Source organism: Crocodylus porosus, unplaced genomic scaffold, assembly GCF_001723895.1.
Source record: "Crocodylus porosus isolate Cpor-Errol unplaced genomic scaffold, CroPor_comp1, whole genome shotgun sequence".
Lineage (NCBI taxonomy): Eukaryota > Metazoa > Chordata > Crocodylia > Crocodylidae > Crocodylus > Crocodylus porosus.
The window spans coordinates 145,281,279-145,298,960 of record NW_017728886.1 but is presented as its reverse complement, the minus strand read 5'-3'; the positions used below and the strand labels follow the sequence as shown (position 1 = coordinate 145,298,960).

Here is a 17,682-nt window from a genome sequence, read left to right as displayed (position 1 = left end):
GGCACAATTGGGGCTGAGATTCCTTCCAGCTGCAGACCCAAGTATTTAGGGATATATTTATTCCCTAGATATGCGAGTATGAGGGTCTGTCTACATGTTACATTTATGCCGCAATTAAAGTGTTAATCGCAGCATAAGTGGCAAAGGTGCTACATGTATACCCAAGTTAAGACACCAAAGATAAACCAGGCATAAAAACATTCCATGTATAATATAGAAAATTTTAATTTCTGGTTTGTATGGCACCTTAAACACCTGGCATACCGTAAGCCAGTCCCAGTGCTGTCCCTGAACTGCAGCCAACAATCCACTGATTATCAGCTCTGGCTTCAGGACACCCCTGGGTCACAGCAGGCTCTTTCAACTTTATTATGATTCTGGATTCCCTCTGCACTGGTGAGCAGAAAGGAGGCATGGCAGGAGGTACAATTTTTGGGATCCAGGTTCAGATCCCATAGTACCTTTAAATGAACTTGTCAGGACCCTGACAGTTACTTTTCTTCAATAATTCTCTAATAATAGAAAATTAATTATTTTTTGTCAGTGACTTGAGGGGCCATGTAAGAGATTTCATGGAATACAAACAAGTACTAGGGCTAAAAGGTATTAAGTAAAGGTTCCCAAGAAGGAAAAATAAATCAATTATTGGGTAATCATTTTATCATGAAATGCAGATTTAAATTAAAATTGTTAAAGACACAAACACATGAGCCTCAGATTTTAACCTTTGGACCTAAATTCTTTTCAATTCAAAGGCAAAATCTCTGTTGGTTTCAGTAGAAATTAATCAGATAGTAAGCTATGTGGAAGCATACCTGCCAAAGAAAAGTATGCTTTGTGTTGGGTTATGCCGGATAAAGAAAAGGAAAGGATGGTCAGCTGTGAAATGCTCTTCCATAAACATGCAGAGTGCAATTATACCAGCTGTGGCAGCTGCAGCTTCTGTGCCTTCTTCATTCACTTCCACAAAAGACTTGTGAACAATTTTAGACAGAAAGAGGTCTTGTGCACCTGACATTCCAGACAAGTCAGCCTTGCTACTATCAAATATATCCAGAAAGCCCAGACTTGACAAATCGGATTTAAGGTCATAGCTATCTTCCAGCTTAAATTTAGGCAGATGCACGTGAACATCAATGGGCTGCATATTTTGTGGTTTTGTCCATTCCCAAAGCTTTTCAAAGGTGAGCTGCTTCTCTAACTGGAATTACAAATGCAGAAATCATTATATATCACCACCGTAAAAGTATCCCATTTCCAAAAGCTCTTGAAGTGCTTTATTGAAAGCACACTCTAAGTACAAATACACATGAAGTATCAATACAAGAACAGTAATGTACACATACTGATTTCTATTGTCGTAGTAACTGTATTAAATGCAGTGAAGTTATTCCAAAGTGACACTAAGGTAATGAAAATCAGAACCTGAAAAAGTATCCACCAATAACAACAATTATAAATGATCAAGGAGACCAGAGAAGAACCACAATCTTTCTTGTTTGAAAGCAGAGAAAATAAGGTTTTCAGAACTACTGGAAGGTGAAGTCTAGTATTAATAAAAGAATTCAAGTCAACCACCATATGCAACGTTTGTTACAGTCCCTCAGCTGCAGTTTTGCACATCTTACTCCACACGAGTAAGGACTGCAAAAAATCAGCATGGTGACTTGCTCTGGTTGATTATTAGTTTGAAAGTGTTTTTATGAAGCACTTCAGCAATGTGAAGGCTCCTAGGACTTGAATGTTGGCTGCCTATGGGCCCCTTTGGGATCCAGACACTCACCCCTAACATTGCCAGTACAGAAGAAATCAGTATTGAATTCTTTACATCCTCTCTTCAGCCCCAAATAATCCCTCTACCCTAGGCTAAGCCTCCTGTAAATAGCTATGTAAAAGCAATTGTCAAATTCCTCCAACACCACATTTAAAGCTGAACCCTGGCTTGGAATCCTTGGCAAGTTTGTGAGGACTTTCCTAGGACAATGATAGTTAGGGGTTTTCCACAATCATTATTAATTACTGTTTGTTATGCTATTGTAATAAGTAAATACAAGTATAAAATAGATGTAATGTTGCAATCTGAGATTGGCTTGTACAAATCACCTGTTGTAATCCAGTGGTATCATCTTTTATTTCATCAGGTAACAAGATGATCATGCTAAGTTCGTCTTCATCATAGGGAAGTTCTAACACACGACATTCCAGTTCGCGGATATACCCAAATGGAAATTTCTTTTTCTGATACATCATTTTCACCGTCTTTGTTTCATTCTGAGCAGTTTAAGAAATATAGAAAAAAAGGGAACACAAACACAAAACATACTCGGTTTAAGATACTGACAGGGAACTCCCAAGTTTAAAATGAGATACTCTTCACATACGTGTTATTAACAACCTCGCTCATTAGAGATTGGCAACATGGGGCTCATGGGCTGAATCCAGTCCGGTTTTGCTTATGCTTGGAGCTGTGTCTGTGCTCACACTTGGGCCAGGCAGGAAAGAGCTGTGCTGGGGCTGGGCAGATGGAACCTGTCTCCAACCCTTAGCTCCCTGGTTGTAGCATGGATGCAGCTTGCAGCTGGTGGAAAGCTATGCAGGGGTCAAGTGGCTTCCATCTTTGTCCAAGCTGCAGCTGAGAAGTGGTGGGGAAGGGGTGGAGACCGAGTGGTGAATTGGCAGCAGGACAGACAAAACTTCCAGCTGCCTGACCCTGGTGTAGCTTACCACCAGCTGGAAGCTGCTTCTGTGCCACAAGTGGGGGTGAGGGGCTAGAAGAAGTGTTTGCAGTGTCACAGGCACATCTCAGCTGTCCGCCCTGGCATGGACACAGGGAAACCCCCTCTCTCTTTACAGACACACTGCTGAACCCATCCAGCCCAAGCTGGACTGGAGGTGGGTTGTTCCAGGGCCCTGCTACATGTTCAAATTAAAGCTGGACAGAAACCAGCTATAAAGTTGTTACATATTGTCAAGCACTAACTTTGTGACAGGCTGGCTCTATATAGCTGGATAGACATTTTTATGGACACACACTGCCCCGTGCCTCCAGACGCACATGCGCACACACACTGCCCCGTGCCTGCAGACGTGCACGCGCACACCTCTCTGCATCAGCACAGAGACACTACTTCACAGTCAGGGTGGCTAGGACCCGGAACCAACTTCCAAGGGAAGTGGTGCTCGCTCCTACCCTGGGGGGGCCTTCAAAAGGAGGCTAGATAGACACCTTGCTGGGGTTGTTTGACCCCACCATTCTTTCCTGCTCATGGCAGGGGGTTGGACTTGATGATCTGCTCAGGTCCCTTCTGACCCTACCAACTATGAAACTATGGTATGATAATTACTTTGCAAATGTGGCCGGTCTAAATGTAATGCATAATTTACCAGTTAATTGCATAATACATGTAACGTGTGGCAGGAGCCTTAGTTTACTATTTTGACAAAATGAACTAAGACAGATTCTTCATGGCATTTCTCCAGTTGCAAAATAGATGAGAGAGAGGCAGACAAAGTCCATGAAGTATATTCTCACTCAGTATAAAGCTAACTGATAGCTTTTCAGAGTGCCATTATATAAAAGGAGCTTAGCTAAAATTCCCTGCAGCCTTACTATGTTCAAGTGCTACAAATGCTCGAAAGGAGGCACTATAATTTAGCACAGTATGGAGCAGTGTTGGTCTAAACGGTTTGAGGGACAAGACAAAGGCAAAACAAATGGAGCAGAAGTTTGTTAATGCCCCATTTTTTTCCATTCTTCAAATCTGGCACAAATGTAGGAATGAGGGAACACAGAATCTAGCCTATTGCCTGTATGAAAATCTTGATATTTAAACAAAAAGCTGCATTAAATTAAAGGAAAAAACCATGAAAATACGTCTATTGATACTGACTATATTTTTTTAAATAAAACTTTAATTTGGGAAACAAATTACTTCACAACTTCCTGTTTAAAGCTATACCATATGCAAGAATGTTGCAGAGGTATATACAATACCTTATTTATGTGAAATGGCATTTCTTTGGTATTCTGTTCTTCAAATTTTTCTCCCCATCTACCTTTGAAATAAATAGCATTCACCAGCACCAGTCTGGTTGTGTTATTAAGTGAGCCTTCAGACAACAGGTTGGGGATTTTACCTTCAAAAGGAAAAAAAAAATTCAAATTTTACAAAGCATTTTTCTACCTTAAAAATATTTTATTTAGCAACCAATTTTATAAAAATACTAAAAACCTCTACTACCTCATTTAAGAAAATTTCAGCTTTCCCTCCCCCCATAAAAATGCAGTGTATTTCAGCATCATTCTCTCTCTCGTACTGTACAATGTTACAGGACACATTATTTTAATTCTGTATGCACAATCATTTAAACCCCAGTATAATACTTTAGCTTAAATTTCAAAAGTGACTGGCAATTTGTGAGAAACAAGGTTTCTTTCCCTCTCCCACATTAAGGCTAGAACAACACTCCAACCATACTATAATATAGCAAGTTGTGGTTCTTTGCTTTTTGGGTGCCCAATTCAAGACAGCCTAAAGAAAGCTGAATTACAGAAAGTGCTAAATGGAGATCATCTGAAAGTCAGGCTTCTTTAAGGAACTCAAAGTCTGGCATTCAAAAACATTCAAGAACCTAGCATTTAGGAGTATATGATTTAGAAATTTTCAAACCAGAAGCTTAAACTTAAGTTCCTAAATTCATGTTTAGGCAATCAGTAGCATTAATGTAGAGCATTAGATAGTTACGGATAGCTTGGGATGGATGTTACTATGCTGTAAATATCCTTCCAATATAGCCTTTGATTTTATTGAACATGTTTATTATTGGATATTCTCTGGCAAAATGGGACTGTTGTAATGCCAGCAGAAAACAAAAACATTCTTATTTCATAGCCATGGAAAGACAACATTTATTTAACTAATCAAAATATCTTACCTTCAGTCTGTTCTTCTACCCACTGGTTAATATGCTTCTGTGCTTCATCAGAAGCATGGAGAAAATCAACCATAGCCAAACTGGCTCCATAAAATTTCTGAGTGTTAGCCAAGAAGTCCTAGAATATGGAGCAGTAGGGAATAACTTTCATTGCACAATGATAATAAAATTGTAAAGGTATCTCTGTTACTCAGGGAAGCTGTAGCTCTAGTAGATTCTCTCTTGTCTTAGTGCTAGGGAATACACCTGCTAGTTTATGATTTATGTTTCTTATATCTACAAGTCAGCAACACTAATTAACTCAGTGCTCCTATCACATGAACATCTGACCTGGTTGCCTATTACAGATGGTTTGGTATCGGTCTGAGTTGGGTGAGAGTCATTTTTGTGCAAAGGTCCAAACATGGCTTAGATATCATGAACTTACTGGTAAAAAAATGTAAGTCTTCTCTCCATACAGACGATTGGCGAGCTTCAACAGATAGGGAGCTCCATGCCTGTTAACATCAGAAGTCAGGGACTGAAATCTTGAATGAAGGTCTTCAGCATCATCATAATGAAGTGCCTGGGTTAAAAGAAATGGACTGGCCAATGTATATCAGTTGTATGGTATGTCTGTGGATGTGTGTTTGAATGATCAGGCTTTTAGGTTCAGGAAGGGAAATGAAAAGGAAAATTGCATTTAGACATAAGGTCCTGGAAAACTTCAACAAAGGCAGAATGCAAGGATTATGTTAACATATATCACTTATGCTCAGTCACTTGCACTGAGAACTTTGAGTGTAATTGAAGCTGTTGATTTTAATGCAGTGTTTTTCAAGCTGAGTGCCATAGCAGGGTGCAGTGAGAACCTTTGAAAGAGCCTGCACAATATTAGCAGATAGGTATACAAACACCTACGCATGATTCGCAAGATAAACCCAGAGAGCATGTCTCCATGAGCAGGAAAAACGCATTTCTCCAGGCACAAAAAGCAGCAGCACAATATGTGCCACTGCTGCTGGTCCCCAGGGAATGCCCATGCACTCACACTCTGGCAGGTGGCATGTTGCCCTGGGGTGGGGTAGGGGAGAGAGCTGGCCCCAGCAGCCTTACCTGGTGTCCTGGGGGCCTCTGGGGGCTGCAGCCACAGTGATCCAGCAGCAGGAAGCCTGGCTGGCAGCCAGAACATGGCTCTGAACAGCCAGGTTCTGGTTTCAGGCAGTATGTTCTGCCACCACATGTGCCAGCTCACTTTTTTTAGGCACAAGTTTACTTGACACCAGGATCTCCTGGTTTCAAACCCTCCCCGGCACTGCAAATTAGCAGCATGGGAGCACCTGCATGTGCAGTGCTCATCTGAACATGTCCAAAGACTTCAATTCATAGCATCAAAAAACATTCTGAGTTTTTTTGCAACAGGAGAACTGCTCTATTACTTTTCCATAGTCAAGAAATGACTGAAAGCTAAGAGTTGTCATTTTCCAAGGGGTACCTGGAGTCTAAAAAGGTAGAGACTACAGTTTTAGTGCATTAGGCTTTAACTGCATTAACTTCTGCTTGGCAGCTCTCCCCCTTATCCAGCTAAGATACTAGTTATTAATTCCTTGATAAAAAGTTTGGAAAGGGGATCTTTCAGGGAAAAGGATCCTTAGCTCTCAAATTTACTTTTCCCTTTGGTCCAAAAAAGCCCAAGTTGCTGATCTTCAGCAACAGGACTTAATTATTCTCTCAAACTTTGTTTAATCATGTATGTAAGATGATTTAGGGCAGGGGTTGGCAACCCCTGGCATGCGTGACAGACCATGGCAAGCAAGGCCATTTTGCTTGGCATGCCACAGCTGGCCGTGATGAGCAGCTGCATCCAGCCACAAAACCTGAGCTGCTTGCAGCAGGTGGTAGGGAGGTGGCAAGCCCTTCTACAGAGTGTGGGCTGGCTGTGGCAGGCATCCAGGAGGCTGCAAACAGCTGCACCAGGCTCTGGAACCCCAGCTGGGCTCCATGGCAGTGGCAGCTGCATGGATGCCTCGGGGTACGTGACTGGGAAGAGGCCGTGGACAGCACCTTGGCTCCTCCCCTGCTGTGCACCCCAAGATGCACATACAGCTGATGCTGCCACAGAGCTGATACTAGGGCTCTGGACCCAGATGCAGCTCTTTTCAGCCTCTCAGCTGCAGTTGTCCAAAACCTGGGTTGGCTGTGGCAGGTAGCCAGAAGGCTGCAAAGCAGCAGCACTGGGTTCCAACTAGGCTTGGGAGCCATGGCTGGTAGGCCTGTGCGAATAGGCAACTAGTTGAGTCGGATTTGGCTGATTTGGATTCGGAGACTTGAATCGCTTTTCCGATTTGATTCAGTGAAATAGATTCAGAAAAGATTTGGAGCCGATTCAGAGACATTCAGAGATTTGGCCATAGGGTACAATGGGGAAATCAATGAAATATCTATAACATTGTTCTTTGACTGATTTGGATGAAACTTGCAGGGTGGTAGCCTCTGCTGATGGCATGATGCTTGCCAAGTTTGAAGGTGACAGGTGCAGGGGTTTCTGGGAAACTGCACCTCAAAATCCTGAAACCAAAACTCATGTCATGTGTGCATGTTAAGCCACAACAGGGGCATGCTGCCATGTTGTACAGAGGACCCAGTGCCAGGAAGGGTGCTCCAGAATAGATACACAGTCCCACAAGCACCCATGTCATGAGTTTTGCCTGCCTGCGGCCAGAGGTGCAGGGCCCTAGAACCCAGACTCCCCCTGCACCCATCTCCTTGACAGCTGGCTGGCTTTCTGGCCTCAGCAGGGGCTACCACCCCTGCAGTTTTCATTCCCCTGTGCCTTAACACACACACAGTGTCACCTATGCCATGAGTTTTGCTTGTCAGAAGTTTGAGGTGTAGTTTCCCAGAAACCCTTAAACTTATCTTCTTAACATAAGGCAGGGTTTGTAGCCTCAGCAAGAGCTACCACCTCTGCAGTTTTAACCCCACTGTGGCTTAACACACACACACACACACGACACGAATTTCTCTTTCAGGACTTTGAGGTGCAGTTTCCCAGAAACCCTGCACCTATCACCTTGAAACTTGGCAAGCTTCATGCCCTCAGCAGTGGCTACCACCCCTTCAAGTTTCATCAGAATCAGCCAAAAAGCAACAAAGTTATAGATATTTCATTGATTCCACACTCTACCCTATGGCCGAATCTCCAAATCACTGAATCGATTCGGAAGCTCCAAATCGATTTGGAAAGCCTAAAGCTTCTAGCGATTTGATTTGGATTCATAGATTCAGCCTCTGAATCATCTCTGAATCCCAATCATGATCCAAAGCTTTGCACAGCCCTAATGGCTGGGCTCCATGACAGTGGCAGCTGTACATGTGCTGCGGGAGGGTCTGGTGGGGGGAGGCAGGGGAGTGGCTGGGGTTGTGCTACCTCAGGCTCCTTTCCAGGCATGTGCCTTGAGGGGCACGTGCAGCTGCCGCCACCACAGAACCTGGCTGGGGAGCCCAATGCAGCTGTTTGGAGTCTCCTTGCTGCCTGCCACAGCCAGCCTACACTGGGAACTGGAGCCCCAGGACTGGCTCTGTGGCAGCAGCAGCTATACACATGCCTCAAGGTGCATGGTGGGGAAGAAGCCAGAGCAGTGCAACCCCAGCCCCTTCCCCACTGTCTGCCCAGAGACACGTGTTCACCAACCGCCAGCAATAAGGAACAGGCTCCTCATGGCTCCCCTGCCATCTGCCTCTAGCACACCAAGTTGAGGCATGAGGCAAAGATGTTGCTGAGCCCCGATTTAGGGCAATTATCTTTATTTCCAATTAAAGATAATGTAAATGATTCCCTATATTACAGTTAGTTTCATAATGCATTAAAAAACAAATACATTAATGTAGTTTCTCTTTATGGGCATACTTATATGATTCTGACAGACAAAATTACCCAACAAAGAATATGTGCATTATAGTGAGATTTATCTGCTAATAGGATCAGATCAGTTAAAAGTGAAATTAAGACCTTCAATGAATACAGGAACTTCTGGGTAAAGCTCTATTAACCACAACTCCACATAGAAAATGCATTTTAGAATCCTCCGTTCAGTAGGAAACCAAGAGAAAAAATTTAAGGTGCCATGGGCAGCACTTCACAGTACTGTAGAGAGAAATATTTGAACAGATGCAGTCCTGAGGCACTTGAAATGAGTCCATGACCACAAAAATAAAATACCCTTATACATGCAACTGTGGTAATCCTCCTTCCCCAAATCACTATCCCCCTGGTGTACTCTGAACTGGAACACAGAACATTGCAAATTGATTAGCATGTTGGAACTTGTACATGTGTTTGCATTTTTTTTTTTTTTTAGAAGAATGCTATTTCTGGGTTGGGCTTTTAATTATGGGATGGAATGGGTGTTAGCCAACTTCCGTACAAAGTTCAGGTCATATATGAGGTGACAGATTATTTTTATTGTACCAGTGGAGAGCTCAGCAGTGTTTAATAGTGTAAAGCAGCCTAAGGTAAAAGGTATTTTTTTAAACAAATTTATTGTGACTAACAAAGGGAATTCATACACACCTTTTCACAGCTGTGGGAAACTTCTTAATCAAATAGAAAAGCATTAACAGCTGAATTCCTCTTAAGCAAAAAGCTCCAGGTAAAATAAATACCAATAACCCACAGCAAGAAAACCGGATTTGAATACTTTAAAGCATCTTTTTTATACAATATGGCTTACAGGCCAGGGTTCAGAACAGACACATGACCCCAGATCGTCAAAGGTACATAGCTACCTACCTCCTACTGAAGCTTTATGTCTCTTAATATTTTTGAGGATTGAGCCATGGTACCTCAGAGCTTATCAATTCAGTAGTAGACTTTCCATTGACTCTAGTGAGTCTGGATCAGCCCCAGAAGATATAACATATAAGCACTCTTAATTCAAATGAAAGCTGGATAGAAATCAGCTATAGAATTTTTACTCATGTTTAAGCAGTAACTTTATAGCTGGTGGCTCTTTTTAGAGCTGAACAGTCATTTTTATCACATGGCTAGTCTAAAATGACTGTGCAATTGATCAGTTAATTGCGCATTATATGTAACAGAGCAGGGGCCCCAAGAAATATATTTAGGATAACAATGCAGTGATGCTTAGAGCTAAGCATGTGCTCAAATATCAGGGATTAAGCCGATGGTTAAAAGGTAACATAAATAGGAAAGCTTTCCAAACCAGAGCTGTATTTGCAATTCTAAATGCTTAGAAGGTTAACTTTGAGCAACTGCTTTTTAAAACATCTTACCTGTATTGGTATGCACTGAATATAATTTGTGACTGATCTCAGGTCATGCCTCACAGTGGCTTGATCTTGAATTTTATTCCAATTCATCTTTTCTTCTACATATGCTTTGGGATATGGTATTCACCTTGTTTAAAAAAAAATATGGCCTCATGCTAAGATGCTATCATGTACAATCATTAGCTACCGCTTGAAGCTGAAAGCATGGTTTGTTGGTTGGGGATTTTGAAATGGTTGCAGTGTGTGCAATATTACTAAGCACGTGTTACAAAAATGGCAGCTCTCAGCATCAGGAGGCATGAAAACTAACAAAAAATGAGTTCTGAGCAAACTGAATGGAAGATTAAATTAATCAATGATAGACTTAAGTAATAATCAGAATGATAATGAAAAATAATAGAATATTTTAGGTTTGAAACTTTTGATTTTTAATGTATGAGAAAATATAGTACAAGAGAGACAGAAACTTTTAGCTGACCTTCAACATCTGTGTCTTTGTGTTACCCTTGGCCCCTAACAGGATCATGGCCAGTGCAGCAGAAATACTGATGGGAGAGAAGAAGATGTTTCCCATTGGATTGGTTTCATTAAACTTTCTAAGTAGATCAAGTGCAAAACAGGTGTTTGCATTCCTTAGCTTCTCCATCATTACAAGCTGAAAAATAAAACAAGTGCCATAAGAACTCAAGACATACAAAAAACTAGAACTCAGTAAGAACTCAAGGAACTAACCTTTTCAGAAACCTAAATCCCTGCACTCCTCAACCCAAAACTGAGACTAATAAAAGAGCATTTAGACTCCATAAATATCAGGAATATTAGCTTCAATTGCTTTCCTCAGAAATTAACTGATTCACATAAATACAGCGTATGCTGGTTAATTAATCATTGGGATAACTTGTCACTATGGTCTTAATGCACTGAATTCCTGCCATAGTTCTACTGACTTGATGAATTAACCAAAGTGTTTTCTGTACATCTTTTTAAGTGTGATCATTCATTTTCAGCTTTTCTTGGCTTAATGAGACATAAAGAATTGACTATTCCATTTTGCAGAATTATCTTCTATGTTGGTGATGAGTGCAATGCAAAGCAGAGATCATTGACTATTTACTCCATCACAATCATAGCAAGCACGCTGAATTTTTGTAGTAAGAACATTAGGCACTTATCTGTACATCATACCATTTTCTTACATAAAACCAGAGTGAGTGCAATTTGCACTCATAACGGAGAAAATTATATTAGAAAAATTCTAAATAATTCTTTACCGTCTCTCAATATGGCATGCAAAATATATGGAAGTTGAAAATTAACTAGTGATAAAGAGTAATTTACAAATTAACCAGAATTTACTGTTAAAAAGATACAGCTTCAAATAGATTGTCTGCTATATATCCTTATTACGTTAACCTTAGTAATGCATTTCCTTAGACCCCTACCTCTAAATTTTAAATAGATTAAAGCGAAGGACTAGCCAGAATGAAGACAAAAGTTGTATTATGCTAAGTTTACAGTCAAGAGACAGTCAATGGACAATTTTGTCTTCTCATCTTTAATCTTATTATTAGTAATATATCCATGCCATCCTGCACAATGCAATTCTGCATGAATTGTATAATATATCATTATCTCCTCTGATTACAGGTGAACACATTGTTTTTAAAGATACGTACTCAGTTTTTGCAATTTGCCTTTGCCTAATTGTAGGCCCAAAAAAAGCATTTAAAGCAAAAAAAGGTGTAGGTATTCACTGATAATGAAAAATACTCTTTTTTAAAAGATCAAGAAACTGCATGAAGAAAGACAGAATGCAAAAGAAAGGAAGGATTTTTGCACTACTTTTGGTGCCAGAACTCTAACACTGGGGGACAGTGGAGCTGTCCAAAACTGCAGGGGGGGAAATTAATATAAATATTCCCTTTTCCATCAAAATATCAGCAAAATACATGCAGTCTTCTCAATTTCAATCAGCTCAAATAGATACTAAATAGAACTTCCTCATACAGCAGCTTAAAACCCACAGACAAAAAGACTAACAAATGACAAGCATCACACGATGCCCTGTTTTCAGGTGGTTCCTATAGCACAAACAGTACTTCCTCAAGCAAGGCCTTGGAAGAAAACCGAGGGGATTTCCAGCCCCATCAGTGCAGGGCATACAGGAGCAAAAGGTCTTTAAAATGCCTTTTCGTGGACTCACTCTGCTGCTGGAATAGAAGCTGGACACATTTTTGAAAGGGAATATTGTGCCTATTGGTTTCCCCAATGTCTCCCCCCAGTACTGGGGGCACCCCAGCCCCTCTTCTCTTCACCTAGGAAAGAAAGGGGCACCTCTGGCCCTCTCTGCCTTGAACCCAGCCCAACTCAGCTCACCACTACCAGGCGGAGGTGGTGTCCAGGGTTAACTCTGGCCAAGGACCTGGGAAGAAGGGGCAGACTTCAGGCCCAGGCTTTGCTCTCCCTGGGCTCAGGAGGCCGCCTGTGCCGGGAAGGGGAGGCAAACCCCCGTCAGTTTCTTCCTCCCCCTTTCCCCAGGGGCTTGGGGAGACTTTTGCTTTCAGTTTCTCTGACTTTCTCCGGAAAACAGCCAGGCTGGGTTTCCCCTTCCCCTTCCCCTTCCCCTTCCCTCCTCCTCGGTGCTTCAGGTGGCTGGACTCCCCCAACCCCGCTCCCGCGAAGGCCCCGCACCGCGTCCGTCCTTACCTGGCAGCTGCGTCCTCGGAGGCGGGGCGGGCGCGGAGGCCGGGCAGGCGGGGCGGGGCGGGCCTCTGCATCTGCTGGTCCCCCAGGGCCGGGGGGAGCCTGGCCAGTGCGGAAAGCGCTGGAGAATTAAGAAGCCTGCCAGCCCCATTGCCAGGTCCTGAAACACGAAGTGATCTAGTGGAAGCTCAGCATGATCTATGCATTTCAGCATCGCCCTCATCATATCTGATAGCTGTGCTGAAGAATGATGAATGCAAAGATTTCCTGGGAGATGTCGGAACAGCAGGGGGAGCCTTCCTAGGTCTGAAGAAGGGTGTTTGCTCAAAAGCTTGCAAAGAGCTTTTCTCCCCGCACAACTACTCAGTTGGTCTAATCGGAGAGATCGCGCCTACCAGAAGAACCTGGCCCGCCTGCGTGTGCAAATAAGCATGCAAACAAGTCGCCTTATTGACCTTCTATTGCTCATTATAACTGGGCAGTGAGTGAGAAGTGGGTCATGAAAGTTCAAGCATTTCTTCATTTCAAGACACGCAGTCAGGAGAAAGGGCAGGCAGTAAACCCCAAAATATGTTTCTCCATCTCTTGTGGGCTAAGAACAAAAGTAGGGAGTATCTCACGTGGGGACTAAAGAGTCTGGGATGGAGGATACTTGCCTGCTTCCCCACTGGCTTTGTCATCTTTGGGGATTCATATCTCTTAACATCTACTAATAAAACATACGTGTGTGTATGTGTGTGTGTGCAGAGCAAGCTTTTAAGCTTGCAAATAAAGACTTTTTTGTTTGCAAATACCTAGTTGGGCTAATAAAAGATATCACCTCTACCACGAGTTCTGATTCCTTTTACGTCTAGACGAATACAGCTACAACCTGGATACCTGACACATGTAGTATATCTGGGGGCATCCAAACCCCAAGACCTCCCGGCTTGGGCCTGCATGTAGGATGCCTGCCAAAGGAGTAGGGAGTATCTGAAGTGCCAGGGTGATAGGTCTGGGATGGAGGATGCTCACCGGTTGTAGTGCCATATGGCATCTAAAGTGATTGAGTTCTGCCTGCTCAGTTGATGCGTTTTTGGGAATGATTGAGTTCTGCTCGATCAATATGATTTAGAATTGATTTGGCTAATCTGATCTAGAACATGAAATATGCTTTATATATATATATAGACACCCCCAAAGTCAGTAAGACTCTCTGAGTGTGATTTAGGTTTTGCATATACTGTATGAATTAGCTGCCTCAAAAATTGCCACATAAAAAGCACTTTCGGCAGAGGTGCTGCTGTCTGCCCTCACCCTCTGGATGTTTTTTTGCATGTTTGTTTTATATCCAATAGCTAGAACAGTCACCCAGGATATGGGTCTCTTGCATTCAGTGTCCTTTTCTGCCCGAGGATTTACAACCCCCACCTCCCAGGAGAACACCCAACCCAACCACCAGATACAGGATATTCTGAAAAGAAGGGATGAAGCAAAGAGTAAGTTCCTTCCTATTGAGGCTGTTCAACTTTGCATAGCACAATCAGCAATTCACTGGGCTACAGAGCGTGAGCACACACAAAAACAAGCATGCCTCTATAGCAGTGGTTCTTGACCTCTCAGACTCAAATGCCAACTCTTAGGTTTTTTTAACTGAACTATGGAAAAAATAAACAGAACAATTTTTCTGTTGCAAAAAACCTCAGAAAGACCGCAACAGGTCAGAATATTTTTGACATTATGGGTTTCTATTTAAAAATCGCTGGATTTATCTTGCGAATCACATGTAGCTGTTTGGACATCTTAGAGTGCTAATATTATGTTAAATTTAAAAACACCTTGTTGCTCTTTAGTCTGTGTAATGCTAGTGGTCTCCAGTGAGAGAACAGACCTAGTCCAATGAATATTTAAAAACAGTAACTTTTTAGTACCAGCTGATATAAGTTTCAAGGATTTTGCAGTTTGCACAGCCGTTGAAGAGTTCTTGATAGGCTGCAATATTTTCTTCAGCCCAAAATAGAAAGGCGGAACAGGTGGAGAAGTCCAGATTAACTGCTGGTAATAGGACAGCTGGCATCAGGAATGTACTAAGATATTTATTTAATTTTTTTTAACAACAGAAATTGTGTGGAAGGGACAGCAAGGAACATTTTCATTTGAAAAAAAAAAAAAGAAAAAAAAAAGAAAAAGGCCTTCTATCCTGGGACTAATAAATACATGCCTTCTTACTATGCTTACCTAACACAACCCAGTTACCTTTCCTTTGTCCATTTTGTAGGCTGTATACCAGAGGTGGGCAAATTATGGCCCACCAGACCATTCTATGTGGCCCACAGGACCCCTCCAAAAAACAATTATTACAGGCCCATGGCTGCCTCCCTCCCCCGGAAAGCCAGTGGGGGTAGGCTTTCAGAAGTTGTGTACCATTAGGGTGGGCAGGCCCTGTGCCTCCACCTCTGTGGGGCTCCTAGCACTCTAACTGGGAGCCTCATGTGGAAGCACAGAGTGCAATGACGCACAACTGGACAGCTAGTGGGTGGGAAGGGGAGATCCTTGCTTGCTGTGCTGGGAGCCCCACGTGAAGCCATGGAGCCAGCCCGGCCCACTCTGGCCTGATGGCACACGCTCCCAGCTGCAGCGGCAGGAGCCCCATGGAGCCAGCCTAATCAAATTGATAGCATGCAGCTCCTGGAAGGATGATGGTAGGGGCAGTGCTGCGGGGAGGAAAGGGGGAAAAGGTAGAGGAGAGAAATCATGGCACTTAGTCCCATTTCTGGCTCAGCTTATACATCCCATCAAGCTAGGACAATTTTAGAAGCCAGTGCTTGGTGCCTCTTGCTTCCTGGAATGCATATACAGAAGCACTTATCAGGGCTCTCACTTCTTAAAATTATGTAGCTTAAACTACACAAAAAATTGCTTCTTGCACCCTGAACTGGGCTCCCTTTCCCTTGTACATCTCCCAGCCATGTTCCTGGTATACCTAGTCACCCCTTTCTTCAAAATGGCTATTACACCTTCCCTGGCCAAGTAGGAAGTGATTTTCGAGCCTATAAGTGCCCATTCATCTCTCAGCCCCACTCCACCTGCCATCCTCATTTCATTCTGTTGTTTTCCCCAACCCTTCCTCTATTGCCAATTTGCACTTAACCTTTTCCCCTCTAATTTTAAAGCACAAAACCTTTATTTTTTCTTCCTCCAACACTCTCCCTTCCCAACAAGAATTTGCATGAAGATTGGCATCAAAGCCAATTTGGGCATCATCTTAACTTTTTGTTTTACTCCAATAACATTTTTGCAAAATAAAACCCTTTAAACATACAGCTTGTAGCTACAAGCCTACAATACAGGCTCCCAGCCACCCCTTCTCTCCACCCAGACTTCTGTCAAGGCTTAGATATTCCCTGGCACTTACTGAGTGCTAGTCAAGTTCAATGGCTATAGTACACCCAATGAAGCCACACAACTGAAATGAATACTAGCTAACAAAGTCCTCTCGACTATTGGGGGTGCGCGAAATGGGCTGTATTCGATTTGGATTCGGCCCAGATTGGGGAGGGCGATTTGTTTATTGATTTGGATCTCCATCCCGACTCAATTCAGCCAAATCCAAATCTGAAGATTTGATGCTAATTCAGAGAATCAGTGATTTGGTCATAGATACAGCTTTAAACATTTTTTCTTTAAACAGTGATTAGCCATGAGCGGACCCCAGGTGCCCCCCACAGATCCAGGAGGCACCAGTCACTGAGCCCAGGGTTGTGGGGGCCCCCCCCAGTGCACTTCCCAATGGACCTGGAAGTGGACCAGAAGTGCTTCCACTTCTGGGTCTACTGGTATTTTGAGGTATGTAGAAAAGCATTTAAAGCTGTGTCTATTGTCCAAATTGATTCAAAGAAATTAAAGGATCTCCTGATTTGATTCGGATTCAGCCACCGAATCGTGACAAATCGAATCAGTGACTGAAGCTTTGCACAGCTCTATTGACTACTCTTGTTCTTGCATGCAGAATATAATCTGTTTGGCTCATAATCATAAGGGACTTGCCTATCCCAGCAGTTATACTGTGTCCCTCTCTTGTTACTACCATTTTCAGTTTTGCTTTCCCGAAGGGAGAGTGGGTGCCATGCTGTTTGGGGAATATATAATATTTATTTGGTTAGGTCACACTGTAGATGAAAAGCTGCACAACTTATTAGTTAAAGAGAAGCAACAATGCCACATCATTTTGTATCAGTTCTTTATTCTTGGTTCAAGGAATATAAACAGCACAAACTGATGGATTAGTAAGGACACTTCAACTGCAGACTTTGGTAGTATCAGTCTTACAAACTGCTTAAGTAAATCTTTTTTCTTTCTGCTTTGTCATATTAAAGATACAAATATCAAAGCACTTGTGATATAATAAACGATAACATATCTTGTAAGGTTTTTTCAAATATTAAATATTAAGTAACTTTATGAGAATTCAAGAAAACAAATTAGATCAATACGTGGTACACAAACTTGGGATGAAATCCTGCCTCCACTGACTTTTATAAGGAATTCTAGAATTGATATCAGTGGAGTCAGGATGTTGGCCCCAGTCGATGCTTAGCCATTCCCAAGTGCAGACACAACTGTTCATTTAATAAAAATCTGTTATTTAGTTGCCAAAGTTCCTTTTGTTCTTTGGGGACAAAATTCAACATGCAGCAATTACTCTGGAAGGGAAGAGAGCAAAGACCAGTTGGAGGTCAATCAAAAAAAAAAAAAAAAAAAAAAAAAAAAAACAATCTTTTTTGTCTGTTTTTA

The 17,682-nt window shown here is 42.3% G+C and overlaps 1 protein-coding gene across 2 annotated transcripts; it reads right to left on the bottom strand.

Moving 5' to 3' along the window:
- Nucleotides 1–207: 207 nt before the first annotated feature.
- SERPINB1 (serpin family B member 1) lies at nucleotides 208–12,937 on the bottom strand. Of its 2 annotated transcripts, none has more exons than XM_019542435.1 (7): nucleotides 12,913–12,937; nucleotides 10,685–10,861; nucleotides 5,363–5,500; nucleotides 4,936–5,053; nucleotides 3,995–4,137; nucleotides 2,104–2,271; nucleotides 208–1,201 (listed from the first exon to the last, which is right to left on the bottom strand). In XM_019542435.1, the coding sequence occupies exons 2-7, from the start codon at nucleotides 10,853–10,855 to the stop codon at nucleotides 800–802; spliced, it is 1,140 nt and encodes a 379-aa protein (XP_019397980.1). In that variant the 5' UTR covers nucleotides 10,856–10,861; nucleotides 12,913–12,937; the 3' UTR covers nucleotides 208–799. The 2 variants fall into 2 exon arrangements, with proteins under 2 accessions (XP_019397980.1, XP_019397973.1); XM_019542428.1 differs by lacking the exon at nucleotides 12,913–12,937 and adding an exon at nucleotides 12,583–12,670.
- Between the last annotated feature and the right edge of the window lie 4,745 nt (nucleotides 12,938–17,682).